The sequence below is a fragment of the Condylostylus longicornis genome, unplaced genomic scaffold (assembly GCF_029603195.1).
Source record: "Condylostylus longicornis isolate FDR11 unplaced genomic scaffold, ASM2960319v2 ptg000135l, whole genome shotgun sequence".
NCBI classification, from domain to species: Eukaryota; Metazoa; Arthropoda; class Insecta; order Diptera; family Dolichopodidae; genus Condylostylus; species Condylostylus longicornis.
Window position 1 is genome coordinate 4,973,742 of NW_026578103.1, and position 20,452 is coordinate 4,994,193.

The 20,452-nt window shown below is 24.8% G+C and overlaps 1 protein-coding gene across 3 annotated transcripts in view; it reads right to left on the reverse strand.

Annotated features, from left to right (window-relative positions):
* The window catches only part of LOC129615392 (zinc finger protein chinmo), a 28,917-nt gene extending 15,002 nt beyond the window's left edge, over window positions 1-13,915 (reverse strand). For all 3 annotated transcript variants that reach the window (XM_055530563.1, XM_055530562.1, XM_055530561.1), the window contains exon 1: window positions 13,706-13,915. In XM_055530563.1, coding sequence (XP_055386538.1) covers window positions 13,706-13,823 — 118 coding nt within the window. In that variant the 5' untranslated portion in view covers window positions 13,824-13,915. The remainder of the gene's footprint in view (window positions 1-13,705) is intronic.
* Window positions 13,916-20,452: the final 6,537 nt, after the last annotated feature.

Here is a 20,452-nt window from a genome sequence, read left to right on the forward strand (position 1 = left end):
GGTTTTTCGGTATAAATTCATTGTTCATTGATAAGGGAAGCGTAAATAAACAATTTTTCTGTAAGTCTGTATGTGCATGGGTATATCTCAAGTTCGGCTTAATCAATTTTCATAGCAATTTATACCTGAGTATACACTTTAAAAAAGTCATTTTATCATTTCATTATTTTTGTAATAAATTTTTCGTATAAGTCAAGTTTCGGAAACGGGACCTTTGCTGCGGGGCGATTTTCAGTTCGGTCAATTTTACAATAGTTTTTCGAAAAATCAGGTGATGTGAGCCATGGGGCTTTTACTATGGATCGATCGGGCATATTGCATTTTAAACTATATTTAAACTAATTGTCAATTTTTACAATATTTTGAATAACTCATTTGCTGCCGCAAAGTTATGTGCCTTTTTCTTTATCTCAAAAACTTTTGTATGATTTTCACTGCTTTTTGAAAACTATTTCTACAAAAATACGAAAATAATACTATAAAATTTTATATTATTGGTTTAAAGATTAATTGATTTCCTACAGGTGTTAATTGTCTTAACACACGTGTTTCTTTTAAGTAAGAAAAAATTATGACACTTATGATCATTTTGTTTTCTTGTTCCCTTACAATAATAAGTTCTCTTAGAAAATAATCAATATTTCTACTTGGATGTTTGATAAATTTGATAACAATATAGAATAAGTACTTTTTTCCAATCTTGTTTTAAGAAAAGTACTAAAATTGAGAAATTAAAAATAAAGTAAATAAAATACGACAAACAATTAAAATGGAATATCGAAAAATTTGGATTTTATTCAAAATTTTTGAATAAATTTTTTAATTAATCTTCACATAACGCAATTGTATGTTTGTATGTACATTGCAATATGTAGATACTTCTTGCATATTTTCTATTAAAATTGGTTGAATTTTTGTATTGACGTCAATTCATTCTAAATAGTTTAAAAAAAAAATTTGGTAGAGCGGTTTTTTTTGTGTTGCACCTTTCTTTCCGCTTTTAAAAATTAATTTTCATTTTGATAAATAATTATTTTATTAAAAATATATATACAATTATGTATTAAAAAAAAAATTTTTTTTAATTATTACAAATGTAAAAAAGCTTGCCATTTTCATCATGAAGAAACAATACGAGCTCAGAAACAGGAAGTAATTTACAAAAATTTGTTATAAAAATATATTCAGCCTAAGTTTCAAAACCTTAACAAACAATCACTTGCTGCTTATTTTGGATTAATAAAGTGTCAATTTGAAATGATTCAAGATATTGATTAAACTGACACACGAGTATACAAATTTAGGGGTGAGATGACGCTTAATGACTTGCAATAAAAATAATTTTTTGGTAACCAGATAGGAATAAGAAGGCTTAAACACTAATGCAAAAAAAAATTTTTGTTTATAATTCCGATAAGTCGACATTAAAATGGAATTTCATCCAAATATTCAAAATTTAAATTACCCTCATTTAAAATTATTAGTTATGAGTATATAATATATATTGTTCATAATTACAGTTATTTGAAAATATTATTTACTTACGCCTATAAATATGCAATCCAAAATATGTATTAAAAAAATAATGATTAATATTTGATGACAAATGTTTAAACAGTACAATAATATACTTTTGCATTCACACACCTACGTGTATACGAATGTAATATGTATATAAAAATATATAGGGGAAAAAAAAAACTGTAAAATTTTATGTTACATAAGAAATAATCAGAATTAAGAGAAACGACGAAAGATAAAAAAGTTAAAACAAATAAAAAAAAAAGACAAATAGAAAAATAAATATGGTAATTTACATGAGACAAATTTTTTTTTTCAATTGGATTATTTAAAAAAAAAAAAACAAGAAAAACAAAAAAAAACAATCATCTTGTCTGTAAACAACGGTAAACTTTTTATAACAGAAAAAAAGTAAAATATTGTTACGGATTATTTGATTGAGATTAATAAAAAAAATTTTTTTTTTTGTAAATGTTCACCTTGGCATTGAAAGTTTAAGATACCTACATGCATACTTAAAGAAAATATCAAAAAAGAAAAAAGAAGAAGAAAGAGAGCAGCGACATCAACGTCTTAAATCGAAATGAGTTTATTTTTTAAATAAATTGTTTTCTTTGTTTTTTTTTTAATTTTTACTTTTATACTTGCATTTATATACATATATGTATATATGTATGTGTGCTCATATGTGCACATACATACATATAATTTGTTTGTTTTATATTTTTGTCACCTGATAAGTAAGCATTTTATTTTATTTATTACATAAATACATACGTATAAATGCTTCACATTACAAATTCTGCTAAATTTGTTTAGTTTTGTTATTTTGGCAGATATTTGAATAAAATCAAGTTTTTTATATTACGTATGCTGAATGTATGTGCCTTTTTATGAAATATGTTTGGTTTTATGAATTTTGTATTTTATGTAATTTTGATGTTAAATATGAACAACAAATAACCTGGCCATTTTGTATTAAAGTATTCGCATGCAAAACCACTCTTCCATATTTTTGATAACGTACATAGATATTCATATTTTTTAAGGATTGATGGATGAGAGAAATTAGAAAATTCGCAATATATGAGACTTCAAATAATAAATATCGTTAAAATTTGGTGTGTCAATGATTTTGGAATCATTTGTTTTTTTTAATATGTAACGACTCAATATCCTTATTCAGTCTTTTTGTATATGTAATGATAGGCGCGAGAAATAAATTAATACTTTAAAATTAATGTGTTGGTACAATTATTATTACATACTGTGTTGCATATCATACAACATAATAGGTTAACCATTCTAATCGTTTATAATTTAATATTGGAATGTTTTCAGTAATTTTCAGTAGAATGTTTTCGATATTATAAAAAGAACAGAATTTTAGTCATTGAGAAAGGTAACTAATAAGATTGTTAATAGAAAAGACTGATAGAAAAGACTGACTCTCCACGAAAATCCAAGTTTCTCATTCAATATTTTTATTTGACTAACAGCATTATTGTAGATATAATGTTCCACTCATACTTGGTTTTCTTTTATTGGATTATAATTTCAGTATTTTCTTATTTTAAGATTGTTTTTCAAAAACACAATTAATGTACTTATCTTCCTTATTATTACGATGCAGTCAATAAAAAAATTCCCACATACCTACTTAAATTGATATCATACGGATTATTTTAATAATTCAAAGAAAAACAGAAATAAAAAAACTGCAATACCTTGTGGTATACAACCATAATATAAATGCGTACCAGTATTGTAGAATAAATTATACTGCGGATTTTTCTACATTCATATATAAAAAAGTGAGACATGTACATGTTGTACAAAAAGATAATGTACTTCATATGTATATGTAGTTATTCAATATCATGAAATGTCTATGAGCCTATATGAGTGTTTATTGTAGTATGTACTCATTTCACATATTATTTTTATTTACAATTTATTCTTTTTTTTTTCTATATCATTTTTGCTAATTTTTTTTTGTTATCAATTCTTATTCTTATTATTTATTTTTATTTTTTACCGCAGAAGATTTAAAATATCATTATATTGCTCTACATTCTGTATATATACATAATATATATATATATATATACAAAATATCAATTTAAATTACAATAACAAAATACAAGGGATGATTGGCTAAAAATAACAAAAATTTAACACAAGAAAAAAAAAGAATTTCCCATTGATGAGAGGAAGATGATAATGAAAATGATTAGATGAAAGTGTGGGAGACAATATAAAGACGGTGATAAAATAAAATTATGAAACATATGTACATACACACATATGTACAGATAGATGTACATGAATGTCTAGGATTGTAGGTGGTGAATAGCATCTCTGAAACTGAACTTTTACATACATATATATACAGACATAAATATAAAAATGTACACACAAATGTATGAAGATACTCAAGGGACCAAACATAAACATATGTGAAAATAACTACATGTAGGTAAGTTTGTTAAATAATATATATTAAAATAGTATAAGAATTTAAATATGTATATATGTATGTATCTGGGTAGAGTATTTATGCTTAAACGTGTGAATATATTGGCTACATATAGGTAATATTATTATGTAAATATAAAATAAAAATAATAAAAATAATAACGATATGAGTATTTGGGTCTTCTTTTCTTTATAGAGCAAAAAAAAAAAATAAGAAAACATAATAATCAAAAAGAAAAAGAAAAAAATAAACAGAAACATCGAAAATTTCATTCATATCCAAAGAAATAAGAAAAATAACAACAACAAAAAAAAAAAACCAACACAAATTTTTTTTCTTTTTAAAGATTTCTTTTTTGGGTTGATATCTTCCACTAACATACATACCTATATAATTATACATACATTTTATACATGTAGATATGTGTATAAAACATACACACAATATACACATAGGGTATAAAAAAATATGTAAATCAGTTTTGGTTGTTAAAAAGATATTATGGAAGAGCAATAATAATAACAACATAAAAAAAGAACAAGAAAACAAAAATACAAAAATCTATACATTGCGAAGGTCAGGGTTAAAAGAAAATCAAAAAATGTATAAAAAAGAAAAAAACAAACAAATAAACATAAAAATACCAAGAACAACAATAAAAAAAAAATTACGACAAAAATCATAATGAAGGGTGAGAGAATATTAAAAAGATGGTGAATTTCTTTTTTTTTTAAAGGTTTTTCTTTCTTAAATATAAAAAAAAATCTCAATCTTATTTGTACAAAAATAAAAAAATATTTAATATTTTATATGTACACAAGTATATGGAAAATACATACGTACATACTTATGTACATATTAAGTGTATAATGAAATGTGCGTAAAAATACAAAAAAAAAGTTTCTTTCGAATTTTTTCTTATATTTTCTTTAATATTATGACGGGACATTAAATTATTCGGAATCGTAAACAAAAATAAAACAAGAAAATATTAAAGAGTAAATAAGGAAAAAAAATTTTCCGTAAAAAAAACAACAACAAAAAAAAAAGTGAAAATTCCATTTAATCTACACAAATTTGCTTATTTACTTATGATATTGTAATACAAATTACATACACACATGATTTACACACATTTTACTTTTCTTTACAAGGATCTTACATAATGTTCAATACACATATGTGAATAAGCATGCATTACAAATAAATAAATTAAATTTCGAATCTAATTTGATAAATAAGCCAATATAATCCTTGATATTCAATATTTTATAATCCAGTAGTGATGATTATGAGAGATTAAGGTTTGCAATGAGTACTACAAAAAAAAATTTTGCCTTATTAAACACGACACTATTTTTAACGTTATAATAACAACCTATTACTTAAATTAAAATAATTTCCACTTTAATTCTTTTAATTTTTTTAATATTTAAAAAGAAATTTCTTGTTCTTAAGTTCTTGTAATTTTGAAATTTCATATATGTATTTAGAAATACAAGGTTTGTGATATATGTATGTGTAGAATATTTATTGAAGATGATAGGAAAATTTTTTTTTAATTGAATGAAAACAAATATGAATTGCAACATAATAGATTACTCTAAATATATTGCTTGACTAGAATTAAAACGTTTCTATCATTCAAAAATGAAAAGTAGAGTTAAAAATTGTATTACCGAATACATAGTAGGGAAGCGTAAATAAACTACAATTAGAGAGATGTCGGTCTGTGTGTGCACGCGTGTGTCTCAAGTTCAGCTAAACCGATTTTCATGAAATTTTATATGTGAGTTTACTTTGGCCATGGCACGAATTGATCAACTTTTGGAATATATCAGGCCTTGGAAAATGAACTTTTTTGCGGGTTATAATTTTAGATTTTTGCCCATATAAAGAGAAATAATCAACCGATTTCATTGAAATTTAATATTTAAATTCTTCGTATTGAAGCAGTGAATATAAATTTTTTAGAAAGATCAGGGCTCGGAAACTGATCTGAGGGCCGATTTTACGTTTTTTACCTTTGAATTTCTTGAAATTTGATATTTGAGCTCTGTTTGTTGCCGAAACTAAGTAGCGAGCTTTTCAGGGATGAACCGCCCTAAAAATTGGAAAGTAAGTATTTAACAGACATTTTTATAATCTTCTGTAACGCTGTCACTTAACCAGATAATATACATAGCGGTCGGTTATGTGCTGACCACATCAGATTTTTTTTTATTAATTTGGCATATTAAAAAATCTGGTGTTCTGTAAAAAGTAATTACTCAAAACAGTAGCGAAACACTATAGAACCTTATATTTCTAAGCAAACGATATTTAAGTATGTACATAAGAGAGAAACATAATATGTAGTAGACAAAAACACTTCATTTGTAAAGTATGTTACGTTTATTTTTAGAAATTTAAGTTCAAAATCAATTTTAATATTGTACTTAAGGGCTAAAATGTGAAAACAACCTGATAAATTGCAAAGTAGAAAATTAATTTGTATATAATATGTGTAAGTAAAAAAATAATTAAATTTGATTGCTAATCAATTTAGTTTCAACATAATTCTAAATTTTAAGATGAAATCACCGAAACGACAAAGTTATAAAATCGGACAGAGAAATTTATTGATAATATTAAATCTTAATATTAACGTTAAAAATTTAAGATTAAGGTATCAAAAATATAGGAATAATATAGAAAAACTTCAAGGTAAAAATAAAATTTTTAGAGTCTCATTTGATTTTGCTAAATTCCTAAAAAATATTTTAAGATTTCTCAGAGCCGAATCGGCTATTATTATGAGTTTTTGTGTTAGAACATTATTGGGGCTCTATTGCATCAACAGACTTTATTTTAAACAATTAATCAAAAAATTTGCAAACTTTGTTTCAAATCACTTTTAAACTATAATATGTAATAATAAAAGAAACACATTATTAAAAAGGTCACTTTGAAAAGTCTTGCTCCAAAAATTTTTGAAAAAACTGTTTGAATTTAAAATATCGTTCACACTTTTGTAATGTTTCATTCGTTGAAATCATTCATATTTTTGAATAAATGAAAACAGATAGGGAACACAATATGAGAAAGAAATTCTTGCTTTACCCCATATGTCTTATGTTTTAATTCAAAGCCGAGGGTTTTTGCTTGTAGAAAAATAAAAAATTAAAATTTCTATAGGAAATTCTCTCCTTAAAACAAACAATTCTTGATCTGAATTTCGGTAAATATAAACGTGTATATGTCGATCTGATGCATATTAATTTCAGATAATATGAAGACACCTTTTTTCTTAAAATAAAAGAAAAACAAAAATAAAAGAACTTGGAATTTATTTAACTTGTTGGAATATAAAAAAAAAATAATTTTTTTATTTTTTACTTTTTCAAACAAAGGAAAATTTTATTTTTCTTACATTTTTCTATTTATTTTATTATTCATTTCTTATGGTTATTATTTTTCTTGGTTTTCTTTTTTATGTGGGTTAAAAAGAAAATTCGAAGAAAATGAAAACATTACCATAGGTTCAAATTGTTAGTTGATTGTTCATTTTTATATTTTTGTTTCTATTTTTGTTTTTCATTACTTTGTTTCTTTTCTATGTGAATGGTCGGTCTATAGAGAACAATATATGATATTGGGGGTGGCGATGGCGGTGGTGGTAGCAGTAAAAAATGTTTGCTTATGAAGAAAAAATAAGGAGAGGAGAATGGAAAATTGAGGTGAAGTATACTTTATTACAAAGTTGTAGGAAAAGCTCATGAGGAAAAGGAAGTAAGAAGAAGAAGATGAATGAAAAAAAAGGCTCAATTTGAGTATATCCCGGTCTCGACATAAAAAAAAGTGAGTATGATAACACATAATATATTAATAACAAGCGATTGTTAAAGACGAGACAGGCAAAATAAATGATTATTTTTTTGTTTTTATTTTTTTTTTCGTAACAACGTAAAATATTTGATATATGTATGTACATGTAAGTATATATTATCCTTATTTCCATTTTTGGGTTGCTTTATGATTTTCCCTGCTTTTTTTATTTTATTTTTTGGCAAAGAAGCACAATATAAAAAGTAAACAGAAAGTATAATAAGAAAAATGTAAAATAAAAAAAACAATTCGCTTCTTTAAACATAATAGACATTTATATGTACATATATGACATATAAACATACATACATTTTTATAGGTGTACAGAAACGAGCGTACAAACATATGTGAACATTTCATCATAAAAGTATGTGCGAAATTTAACTTTTATTTGTCACTTGTTAACATAAAATTATAAATTGTTATTTGTAGGCGGCACTCGTATATGTGTAGCACTTATATGTATGTAATATATGTATATAAACATATGAACTTATAAATTATATTTTTATATATTGTATAATAATTCAAAATTTTATTGTTAATATTCATAGAGTATTAAAATGAATGCCCTTAAATAGGAAGTTAGCTAATAAAGTACATTTTTTTATAATTTAAATGAAACCTAAAATCTTAATAATTTTTATGTAATAACCCAGTAAAATGATCGATTTATGGAAAAAATCAACTGAGTGAATGATTACATACGTAATAAATGCTTAAATTATTAAAAACTCAAAGTATAGATAGATAAACAGAATTTGAAACTAAAAAGCTTGCAGGTTTGCTCAGTTAATATGTTTTACTATTCAAGATATTAAAACAGAAAGAAAGGCACTTAGGGTTAGAAGGTTTCTTGGAGAATTAAGAAATCGTAGTAGTTTTGCTAAAATGAGTTGGTTTTCATATAAAAATATTTGTGTTATGATAATTAAAGACATTAAAATATTTGCATACTTTTAGGAATTCTACATGAAATACTGGCACATTTAATTGCGAGAACTGCCAAATTACTATTCGGAAATATAGTTTTGAATATTAATGGATTTTCGCAATATTCGTTCAACATCAATAAACTTTGTATGAAATCAATATGTTTTTTTCGGTAATATTGAAAATATATTCGGAAGCACTCATGTAGAATTTACGTATGCAATTTGATGATGAATTCTGTTCTCCTGTACTCTCGTTTTCTCTTAATACTCTCCACAATTTTAAAAAGTAAATTGTGATTGTCCAAGTGCATTTGATAATGTCTTTAATTAAATATTTCTCGGTTTCGGTATAGTCATTTTAATAGTCATAAGATATTCAACGTTTGCCTATAAGGCTTAAGAAAAGAAAAAATTTAAAATTTTTAATAAATATGCACGTACATATACATACATACATACATACATACCTTTGACAGGATAATAAAAGAAAACGTAGAACAAAAATTACTATTTCATTTATAGGAACTTTTTTTATTTTTAATAGATTAGATTTTCTATACGAAGTGTTGTCGCGCCATATGTTGTTTTTATATTGTAAAATAAGTATAAAAAAAAATGAAAGTAGCTTATGTGTATTTGTATCATACCGTAAAATAGGATTTTATTCCTGGCAAAATATGCGAATCAAATATTGCTTTCCTTTGAATTCTATATAAAATTCTCAATTATAGTTGAATCTTGCATTGAAGTTTAAAAATTTTGATATCAGAATAAAAACGAGATAAAGAAATCTATAAAAATGTTACAGAAATGTTAACGAATGTTTAATGTTGGGATGGTGTTAGGGATTAAAGCTCTGATAGTGACTGACTGTTGTAATTTATTGATTTTAATACTTTATGTAAATTTTGCTAAATATTGCTTAACTACATAGAATTCAAGAAATAGAATGCAGCAAAAGTAGGAAGCAAGATTTCTAAATAATTAATTATTAATTAAATTTTTTCAATTTAAGGCTTTTTAAAGTTAGCGCACCCTTTAATGAAAATTCGATGTAAATTTGCTTAATTTTTCAAAAAATTTCTTTGAGTAATTCTTGGGTCAAATAAAATATAAAAAAGGATTTTTCACTACTTTCAAAAATTTACTGCACATTAATTGGCGGCAACATATTTATTTCTATTGTATTTATAAGGCTACACACATATATACACATAAATGTAAATATATATTTTTAAATTTTTAATGTCAATGTGATATTAAAAATTTCTTTTAATATTTTACAATAGTCATTCCATAGAAACTTGTCACATAACACAGACACACACATAGGCGTACATATAAAAGATATTCTGAATAATTTCAATAAAAGAAAGCAGAAATACGAAAAGTTTTAGAACATTCATGATTTTTGGGACAAGTAGAGCAGCATATAGGCTAGCGCGGCGCATTTTAAAAAAAGTTTAAAGAATATTTTTTATTTTGGAATTGAATTCGAAAATTTCTTTTTTTGATTCCCTTACATACATTTGCTTTTAATCCGTCATCTAGAAAAACTAAAATAAGAAAAAAAAAAAACGACAGGACGAAAAGTAACGAAAGGGTTTTTGCATGACTAGTTAGATAGCTTCTAAAAGGGTGGCATAGTAGTGGTGTTTTTGTGTTTTTTTTTCTGTTGTGTTTGTTTTTCGTTTGTATTTTTAGGCTAGATTACTAAATGTTTATCTATCTACATATATATTTATTTTTTTGTGTATAAAAAAACATAAAGAATATTCGAATAGAGTTTTCAATTCAAAATATTTTATAATATTTTTGGCTAATACATAAAAATATCTAAAAACTCTATAAATAGAGAGTAAAAACCTTTGGAACAAATTCTTTAAAAAAATTTGTATGTGCATAATATAAGAATAGGAAGTAAAAAGAGGAACCATATCAGACCATATTCAAGCTATTTATTTACACGGATTGGACAAGATTCTCTATAACAGTTATGAAAATATATGAACATATGAAAACACGTAACATACGTGTACGTATGTTTCTGAGAATAGTAGAAAAAGTAAGGAAAAATAAAAATAACATGTAAATTGTTTATGTGCATCCCTTTTGGAAAGGGACCTTTGTTTTTTTTTCATTTTGTTTATATCTTGATGTTGTTGTTTATTTCTTATTGTAATTTTAATTTTTTTACGATAGCTGGTTTTCATTTTTTTTGTTTTATTCTTTCTTTATAGCTTTAGGAAGGAAAATTGTATACCATTCCCTTATAATTTTTACGTATTGCTGTGTATTGTATATGAAATATTTTTATTTTAATAATTTATCACAAAAATGCCTAGTTTTTATTAATTTGAGTGAAGGTTTATACTGTAAAAGAAAAATTTCAACATTTCCCTTCTATAACTTGCTTTTAAAGCTCTCTAATTAATGTATATGTATGGTTATGTACAGGGTGTCTCACTAGAGAACACTTTTATATGGAGACTATGTTCATAGCTTCAACAGGTAAATTTCGCCGCGGATTTCTTAAAGTCGCGGCGTTATACTTAAAATTTCAAAAAGTAAAAAAGGCAGTCGAAATTGACTTCAAGCCCCTGTAACTCCGAACCTGTGACAACTGATTTAATGAGTTTGATAACCATACTTTTGTGTAGTGCTTACTTTTTTTATTTGAAATGAAAAAAACCTAGAACTCCGGCACAGAAGTAATTTGGCTTGAAAATTTCATCAACTAGAGGCATACAACGACAAATTATTTTTTGATATACTGCCAATTCGTTCAGACTTGACATTAATTTCATTGTTATGCTATTCATTGTTATGTTATTCATGCCACTTAACTAAAAATTTCCTTATAGCAAAAGAAAGAAGGGCGATTGTATTACGTTTCAACTGCGGCGGACATATCGTAGCTATAAATTCCAGTTGTTATTATTTGTTCTTTTTTTTTCTAACGTGAAAAAACACAAAAAATATTTTTGTATATCGGAAAAAATGAAAAATAATTTTTTAAAATTTGAAATAGCACACAAATTTTGTTTTTTTTTTTTTTATAATTGCTTTACTCTTTGTTTTTATTTTTTGAATATTTTGTCATTTTGTAGTCCTTTTTGAGTTTATTTGCCCTTATTATTATTTTGTTCTTATATGTAAATATCAATAATAACTGTAATGGCCAAAGGAAAAGTTACTGAAGAAATTAAAATTGCTTTTAGTTTTGAATGACGGCTTTTTACTTTTCAATCAATTTGGTTTAATTCAAAAACAAAAAAAGTTTTATTTTTAAAGGGAAATTCTATTTCGAATCGCCATTTTGGATTTTTAAAAATATGTAATTAAAATCGAACTTTTATTAACAGTGCTTGCACACAATGTAAGAGGCTAATAACCTCTTTTCATAATAATTAAGTTATTAAATAAATTTCATTACAAACAAGTCAGGGTTCCATGTGATATTATAAAATTTTTCTGAAATTTTTATCTTTTGTTATTAATTTTTCATAATTATAAGAATTTCTGAATTTTATTTCAAAGTGGAAATGGAATAACTTTTATTTGAGCATATTAAAGAAATTATTAAAAAATATTGATTTTCTAAAAGGGGTTTGAAAACGCAAAACAATTTTTTACAACAAAAATTGTATTAAAAAAGTGTAAATGGTTGAGTAATTTAGTACGTAGTGAATTATAATTGAAAATTGTTAAAGTTTAAAACTTTAGACATTTTGATTTTTAATTTATTTTAATTATATAAGAAATATAGGAAATAATAAAATATCAAAACGGAAATCTAATAAAATATTTATATTTTTAATTTCTCTATTTCAATTTTATTTTCAGAAAATTTTTAATAATGGAATACTTTTCAAGGTTTTTCAAAAATGACTTCTGTTAACTGAACAATTTTCAACTCGTATAAGTACTTAATAATACCTCATTTACATATACATAGAGGATTAGCATGTCATAGAAAATCAAACTATATTAACATGTTTTCAGATGGAATTTTTTTAGATTATTTTAAGAAATAGCAAAGTGAAAGTTGTCGATTTGCATTCAAATTTCAAATTAAGAAGACTTGTTATTCATTTTACAGGGTGAATAAGATATAAATTGCATTTATAATAACGGGTATCTTTGGAATTGCATCTACGATGCATAGGAAACATTGTTTCGTCTTCTGAAATATCAACAAAAAAATTTGGCGATATGTTATGTTCAAAATTTATTTAATATTGTGTCTGTGACGTTGTTAACACTGAAATATTTGTCAATTTGTTTATCCAAAAATTTTTCGACTCATATGTTTTTTTAAATCCTTATTTCAGTTGTATAAGTCGAAATTTTTAAATTAAAATAAATGGAAACAAAAAATTTTCTTATTAAAGTAAGCAATTTAATTAAATAATTCAATGCATCAAGATTTTTAAGTTTACAAATGTAAAATAATACAATGTGTTTAAAAACAAAGAGCATACATTTTATCCCAAATTAAATTGAAATTTAATTTTTTTTTCGATTTTGACAAAATCGTATAATTTTTATTTGATGATTTCTAACAAACGTACTTGTAACCTTCTGTTTCAAAATGCCCTGACAGTTGATGTAAAGGTATAATGCATATTTTTGCAAATTCACAATTGCAAAAAAAAGAAATCGAAATTGCAAGAACATTCTATTGCAACTCCGCAATTTTGATTAAATTGAGCAAAATTATAATTATTGTGAATTAATGCAAATTCCGAAAATAGTAATGAAAAGAGATTTATAAAAATTAAAAAAATCCGTCTAATCGAAATTATTTTCTAATATTATTAAAATGATTATCTGTTAAATCATAGATAAAAAAAATTTCATAATTACAAACATACATATAAAAAATGCTTTAATTACTTACCATTACAAGATAATGTTACATCAGCTAACAGGTCAGATTTAAATAAATTTGAAAATGTCATTGCCAAATTTGAGGAATAACTGTTCCATTTTAAACAAAATTGTTGTTGCGGATCCATTTTGAATTTTATTTTTCTTGGTTTCCTTTTTAGCCAAATTTTGAATGGAATAAATTATTTTTTTTTTAATTTTTGTTTAAGCCTAAATGTTATTTTTTCTTTGTGTTTCTTTTGAAATTCGAAAAAGTTAAAATTTTGAAAATTTTTATTGAAGGGAAAATTTTGTATGGCCGAAATTGAAAATTTTTTTTCTTTTCTTAAATTTTTGTAAATTGATATCCGAAAAATTTGTTGAAATCCAATCCAAAATCCTTAAAAATTTTTCTTTGTTTTCCGTTTTTTATTGTTTTAGTTAGTTCAAATCTGAAAAAATGAAGAAAAACTTTAGTTTGAAGAGTTTGCACAAAAAATTTAAAAAAAAAAATTACTTTTCTTTCCAAAAAATTTATTTAAGTTTGACTTGCATAAAATAATTAATAAATAATTTTTTTATTTTGATTTTTTAATAAAATATGAAAAAAGGGCCAACTCCGAAAATAATTTAGAAATCAAAGTAAAAAAAAAATGTCAAAGGGAATTGTAATTTTTTATAAAATTAGTTTTACAGTGTTTATCAGACTTCTGACTGAACTATTTGACACATTCGGGTAATAACAAAATATCGAAAATTCACTGTGTGTCACATACCAAAAATTTACATTATGAAATTTTCTTATTCAAAGCTTCTTTTCTTATTCTTATACGTGTTCCTTTAATTTTCGTAGTATTTTCATTTTGCAGCAAATTTTGGATTTTAAAATTAATTTTAGAGTAACAAAATCTGTTGTAAATCGATTTTTAAAAATTTCGCTAGATTCATATGCTTTCGATAATTTTATTAACGTATTTAAATTTTTTTTTTTATATATTTTAAGATTTTAAGATTACTGGTTAAATAAGTTCTATATTTATATTTTCTATAAATATAGAACTTATTTATATTATTTATTATAATTATATAGAACTTATTTTATATTATATTACCAATCTATTTGTAATTCAGATTAATAAGCATTGCATTGCCACGATTGCAATTTACTATAATAATATTTGGAGTATAAAATTTTTAAGACCGAAATTAAAATGAGAAATAAATTGTGTTATAAATAATTTTACCAAAATTTATAGATTTTAGCGAAATTTAACAGATTCAGCAAAAATTTAAAAATGTGATTTTTTTTTAACATATCGCACAAAATTTGTCGCATAACACAAAACTCATTTCTTTACATTATATTTTCATTTTTTTTCTTTTATATTTTTTTTTTTCAAAATTTTCTAAGAATATCTTAAACTAATCATAATTATTTAAATGATTTAATGAAAATGCCGTACAATTAATTAAAGTCAATCAATTTCATATTTTGCAAGTTCACTTACTTTTAAATTATTACAATTAAAATTATAATTAAATTAATTAAATTTATATTAATTTTCTTAATATTAAATTAAAAATAAAATCAACAATTTTCTAATATTTTGAAAATAAAAGTGAATTATACTCAGCAGTAGTGAATGCACAACTATTTAACATAATCTATTCTAATATTTGAAAAATAAAAAAAAAACATACAATATAAAGAACAAAAATATAAAGATGAAAATTTACACATCATTTAATTTTACATAATGGGAATTGTGCATGTATACGAGATTTTTTGTGAGATGAAGTACATTTCAATAATATTATAAATATATAATTATGTGGGAAAGTAAATAATTAATAATAATTATGTATTATGTATTAGAAATCCTGTTCATTTGAAAACAGGTTCTTTAAAAATTTTCAGGAAGAATATTTTACATATTATACTGTATATACGTGTATTATATAGTCAACCAAAATTCTTTATACAAGTATAATTATCTACATTTTGAAATTATATCAAAGAAATAGCATACATACATAGATATATAATTTATATGTAAAAGTAGAACAAAATATTCTTGTTTTCCTGTTCTATTTCTCAATTTTATGTTTTTGTTTTTAATATTTATTTTTCATCAAATTCATTCAAAATTAACAAAACACTATTTTAATATTGTCCTTGCGTTCTTAAGAACCCAAAAAAAAAAATTGACAAAAAAAAATGAGCCGAAGATTAAAATCAAATTTTTATACATAAAAAATAACACGTTTCTTTAGAAATGAATTTAAGCGAAAAAAAAATTAGCCAAAAAAAAAAAAAACAGAAAACAAAACTAAACGATGAGGAATCACCTTTTTAAAAAAGGCGCATAACAAATATCTAAACAAACTATGCGCATAGTATACTTATTCATATAACATCTAGATATGTGTGTAAGTGTGTATAATGCATGCATCGTATTATGTGTACCTACACAATCTAAATTTTCATAGAAGGTCTTCAAGTAACACTCATCATTCACAACTCCTCATCATTTCTAACGATATTTTTTGTTTTTTTTTTTATTAACAGGAATGTGAATAACAACAATAACAATAATAAGAAAAGATAATGAAAAAAAATTAAATAAATAAAAAAAACTCCGAACATAACCTAATTCCAGGAAATTCACATTTGATATAAGTTTATGTAACCCGATCATACATAACAAAATAACAAGTAAAACAACATAAAAAAAAGCAATAAGAAAAATTAAAAAAAGCAAAACTAAAAAACAAAAAGAATAAAAGAAAAAAACAGAATACCAAATTTTTTTTTCTAAACATATTGCATCGATTCCATTCGAAAACAAGGACGACTTTTAATTTTAAAGGAATACCCTACCGTATGTATGTATGTATGTAATTGGCAAGAGAAAAAAGGAAAACAAAAGAAAATACGATGTACCGTAATATGGGCGAATACCTTTCTGAAAGTCGTATAAGTATACATACATACATACATACACATCGCACATCTTTTCAAACGTATAAAAGCGCAATTTTTGCTAAAAAAACTGTGCGAACCACTTATTTTTTTTAATAAAACGTTATTAATCCTTTGCAATGTATTATGTGGAGTGCATTTTATTTGCTACACAAATTTATAATAAATCATACTGTTATACCCATATATTAGTTATAACCATAACAAAGTTTTCTAGTACACATAACAACAACAACAACAAAAAAATCAGGAAAAAAAAACAAAAGAACCGCAATAAGCGACAAAAACATAACCGAAAAACGAAAACTCTAAAAAAGGAATAACAACACCATATTTATAATCTAAAAAAACCAAACCGGTCTAATTTATTAACTGCTCTAGCATACACATATATTTTTACATACTTATACAATCCTTACTTTGGATACATATACAAACACACATTTAAATACAAATGAGTAAAAAAGGTAGGAAACGATGCAAAAAACAAAAGAAAAAATTTTTGAAAAAAAAATGAAGTAAAAATTCAGTAGAACCCTGTAAAATAAACAACAACAACAATAAAAGCATTTCAATGAATTCTCAGTTTAGCCGTCTTTTTTCCCCGTCTATTTATTCTCATATTATTTTCTTCTCTTTTTTCATTTTTTAGTTACTTTTCTCATGAATTCAGGTGAATTTTGCAGTACATATTTTATAACTGCGCGCGTTGCAAAAAGAAGAAGAAGAACAAGAATAAAAAATAAAATAATCAACTTAAAAAATATGATAAATGTAAATATACATATATATGTATAGAAACAATTTGACATACATAAGTAAATGTGTACATATTGTACATAAATAATATTGAATATTATTGAATATGCATATGGCATGGCTATACATATACACACATACACAGATCATAAAGTTATAAATTTCAAATTAATAAAAGAAGTTATTCAGGATTGAATTTAATTGCCAAATAAAATAGTTGCCAAATAAAATAGTTGCCAAATAAAATATAATTTTATTTATAACGGAAAATTTTAAGTTTAACTCTTAAAACATCAATTCTAATAGTTTAAAATGACAAATAATAGTTTATGCATGTCACCAATGATTGCGTTTGACGGTAATCAACCTGCAACCAACAATTGTGCTAAAAGAGCTTTTAGCTTTTACATATTAACTTTCGTATGGCACTATCGCAAACAACCACTTTAGCAAACAAATAATTATTGATCATTTAAATTTCAATTCTTATTTATTGTCAAAATCGAAGTTTTTTCTTTAAATTTGCCTCATTCACATTGGTGACTAGCCGTCCGTTTAAAATCTGAGTTTTTCTATAGTTTCTACAAACTAGAAAAAAGTTAAAGACGAATCCTATCATATTATTATACCCTGCACTTCGTGAAGGGTATATTAACTTTGGTATGGAGTTTGTAACTACTTGAAGGAGTCATCTGCGGTATGGACATATATATATATTCTTGCTCAGCGTAAAATTCTGCGTTGATTTAGACATGTCCGTCCGTCCGTCCGTCCGTCCGTCCGTCCGATCGCACGATAACTCAAAAACGAATAATGCAATAGACACCAAACTTTCACAAGTTGCTTCTTTTGTGCCAAGGACGAACCCTATTGTTATTGGACCAATTCGGACAACGGGTTCGGGTGGCTGCCATACAACTCAAAGAGTTTATTTCAATTATTTCAAAAACTAAAAAAGGTACAAATATAAAATTTTGTATACATGTGTCCAATTATATTCTACATATGCTCAAAAAATTTTAATGAGATAGCTGCACCGGTTCGGGTGGCTGCCATACAACTCCAAAAGCAAATTTTTTATATTCGGCAAAATAATAAAGTCAGATTCATGAAACTTGGCAGTCGTGTGTCCAATTATAGGTCAAAGATATTTCTGAAGTTTTGGTGGAATTGCTTGACAGGTTCGAGTGGCTCCCATACAAGTCCAAAAGATTATTTTAAATATTTAGAAAAATAATAAAGTCAGATTCATGAAACTTGGCAGTTGTGTGTCCAATTATAGATCAGATATACCTGCGAAGTTTTAGTGGAATTACTTGACAGGTTCCGGTACCTGCCATACAACTCCAAAAGCTAATTTTAAATATTTGGAAAAATAATAAAGTCAAATTCATGAAACTTGGCAGTTGTGTGTCCAATTATAGATCAGACATATTTGCGAAGTTTTAGTGGAATTGCTTGGCAGGTTCGGGTACCTGCCATACAACTCCAAAAGCTAATTTTAAATATTTAGAAAAATAATAAAGACAGATTCATGAAACTTGGCAGTTGTGTCTCCAATTATAAGTCAAAAATATTTCTGAAGTTTTGGTGGAATTGCTTTACAGGTTCGAGTGGCTCCCATACAAGTCCAAAAGATTATTTTAAATATTTGGAAAAATAATAAAGTCAGATTCATGAAACTTGACAGTTGTGTGTCCAATTATAGATCAGATATATTTGCGAAGTTTTAGTGGAATTGCTTGGCAGGTTCGGGTACCTGCCATACAACTCCAAAAGCTAATTTTAAATATTTGGAAAAATAATAAAGTCAGATTCATGAAACTTGGTAGTTGTGTGTTCAGTTATAGGTCAGACATATCCGTGAAGTTTCTATAGAATGGTTTCACAGTTTTGAGTAATTGCTATACAACAATGAAAGGTGCAGGGTATAATTCAATCGGTTCATACCGACTGAAACGTTTTTACTTGTTATTAATACTCGTTTATATAAAGTTTAATTATTGTAAGTTTTATATTTTCCTGGATTTGATCAATTTATTTATGGATCTGTATTACAGCTATTATTAAAATTGGTTCTTGCGGTAGCAACTTTTAGTAATTAACAAAAAATTCGGTTAGCTTAGCTAAATAAGTTTTTGAGTTATTACTGGGGCGGACAGACGATGCCGAAGAGTATATGACTAAATCGGCTTTCCGTGCGTATGGATATAATTAATTTGCGCCACAATATATGCAAATTATTTGAATTTCATAAAAAGATATTCAGTAAATATAAAGCAAGGATTAGTAATACATGTATTACACGCATTGAAAAGCATATTGAAGGGAGTAAAAATAATAAGAAGAAGAAGAATCTTAACTGTGTACATATTACAGTGTTATATATGTTAGGTAAAAATTACTATTAAAATGAACAATTCTGCGTTTTCTACATTTGTAGACAGAATAAAGGATCATCAATGAATTCCAAAAAAAAATGGTAAATGTGAAAACTTTGCTAAAATGCGACTCCATCCCTGTTTTATGTCAAAAACTTTGAAAACTCATTTCATATAATATAGTTGCATATTTCCTAAGGTATTTATTCATAAAAATATTTTATAACTTAATAACACAATATTACACACACATTTATGCACATATACATATACATATACACACAGCATGCACATATTGAAACAAATTTATTTTATTTCTAAAAAAGTTAAATCATGAATAAAGAAAAAAATTCTTATTGATTAGACAAATTCTAGGAAAACGCATCCCTTTTTTCCACAGATTTTAATAAATTAATGAAATCTCATATTTTCTTCTAAAATAAAAAAGAAAAATAAAATAAAACATCTAAAAAATATACTTTTTTTTTGTTTTCAACTTTTTATGGTAAAGGGAAAAGCAAAAAGAAGCGAAATTGTGCATTTTAAAGCCCGAAATTCCACAATATAAAAAAATTTAAAACGGCAAATTTAGTCTTTTTTTAATATTTTTAATCTTTTGTGTTTGTTTGTTTGTTGTTTCCTTCTTTATATATCA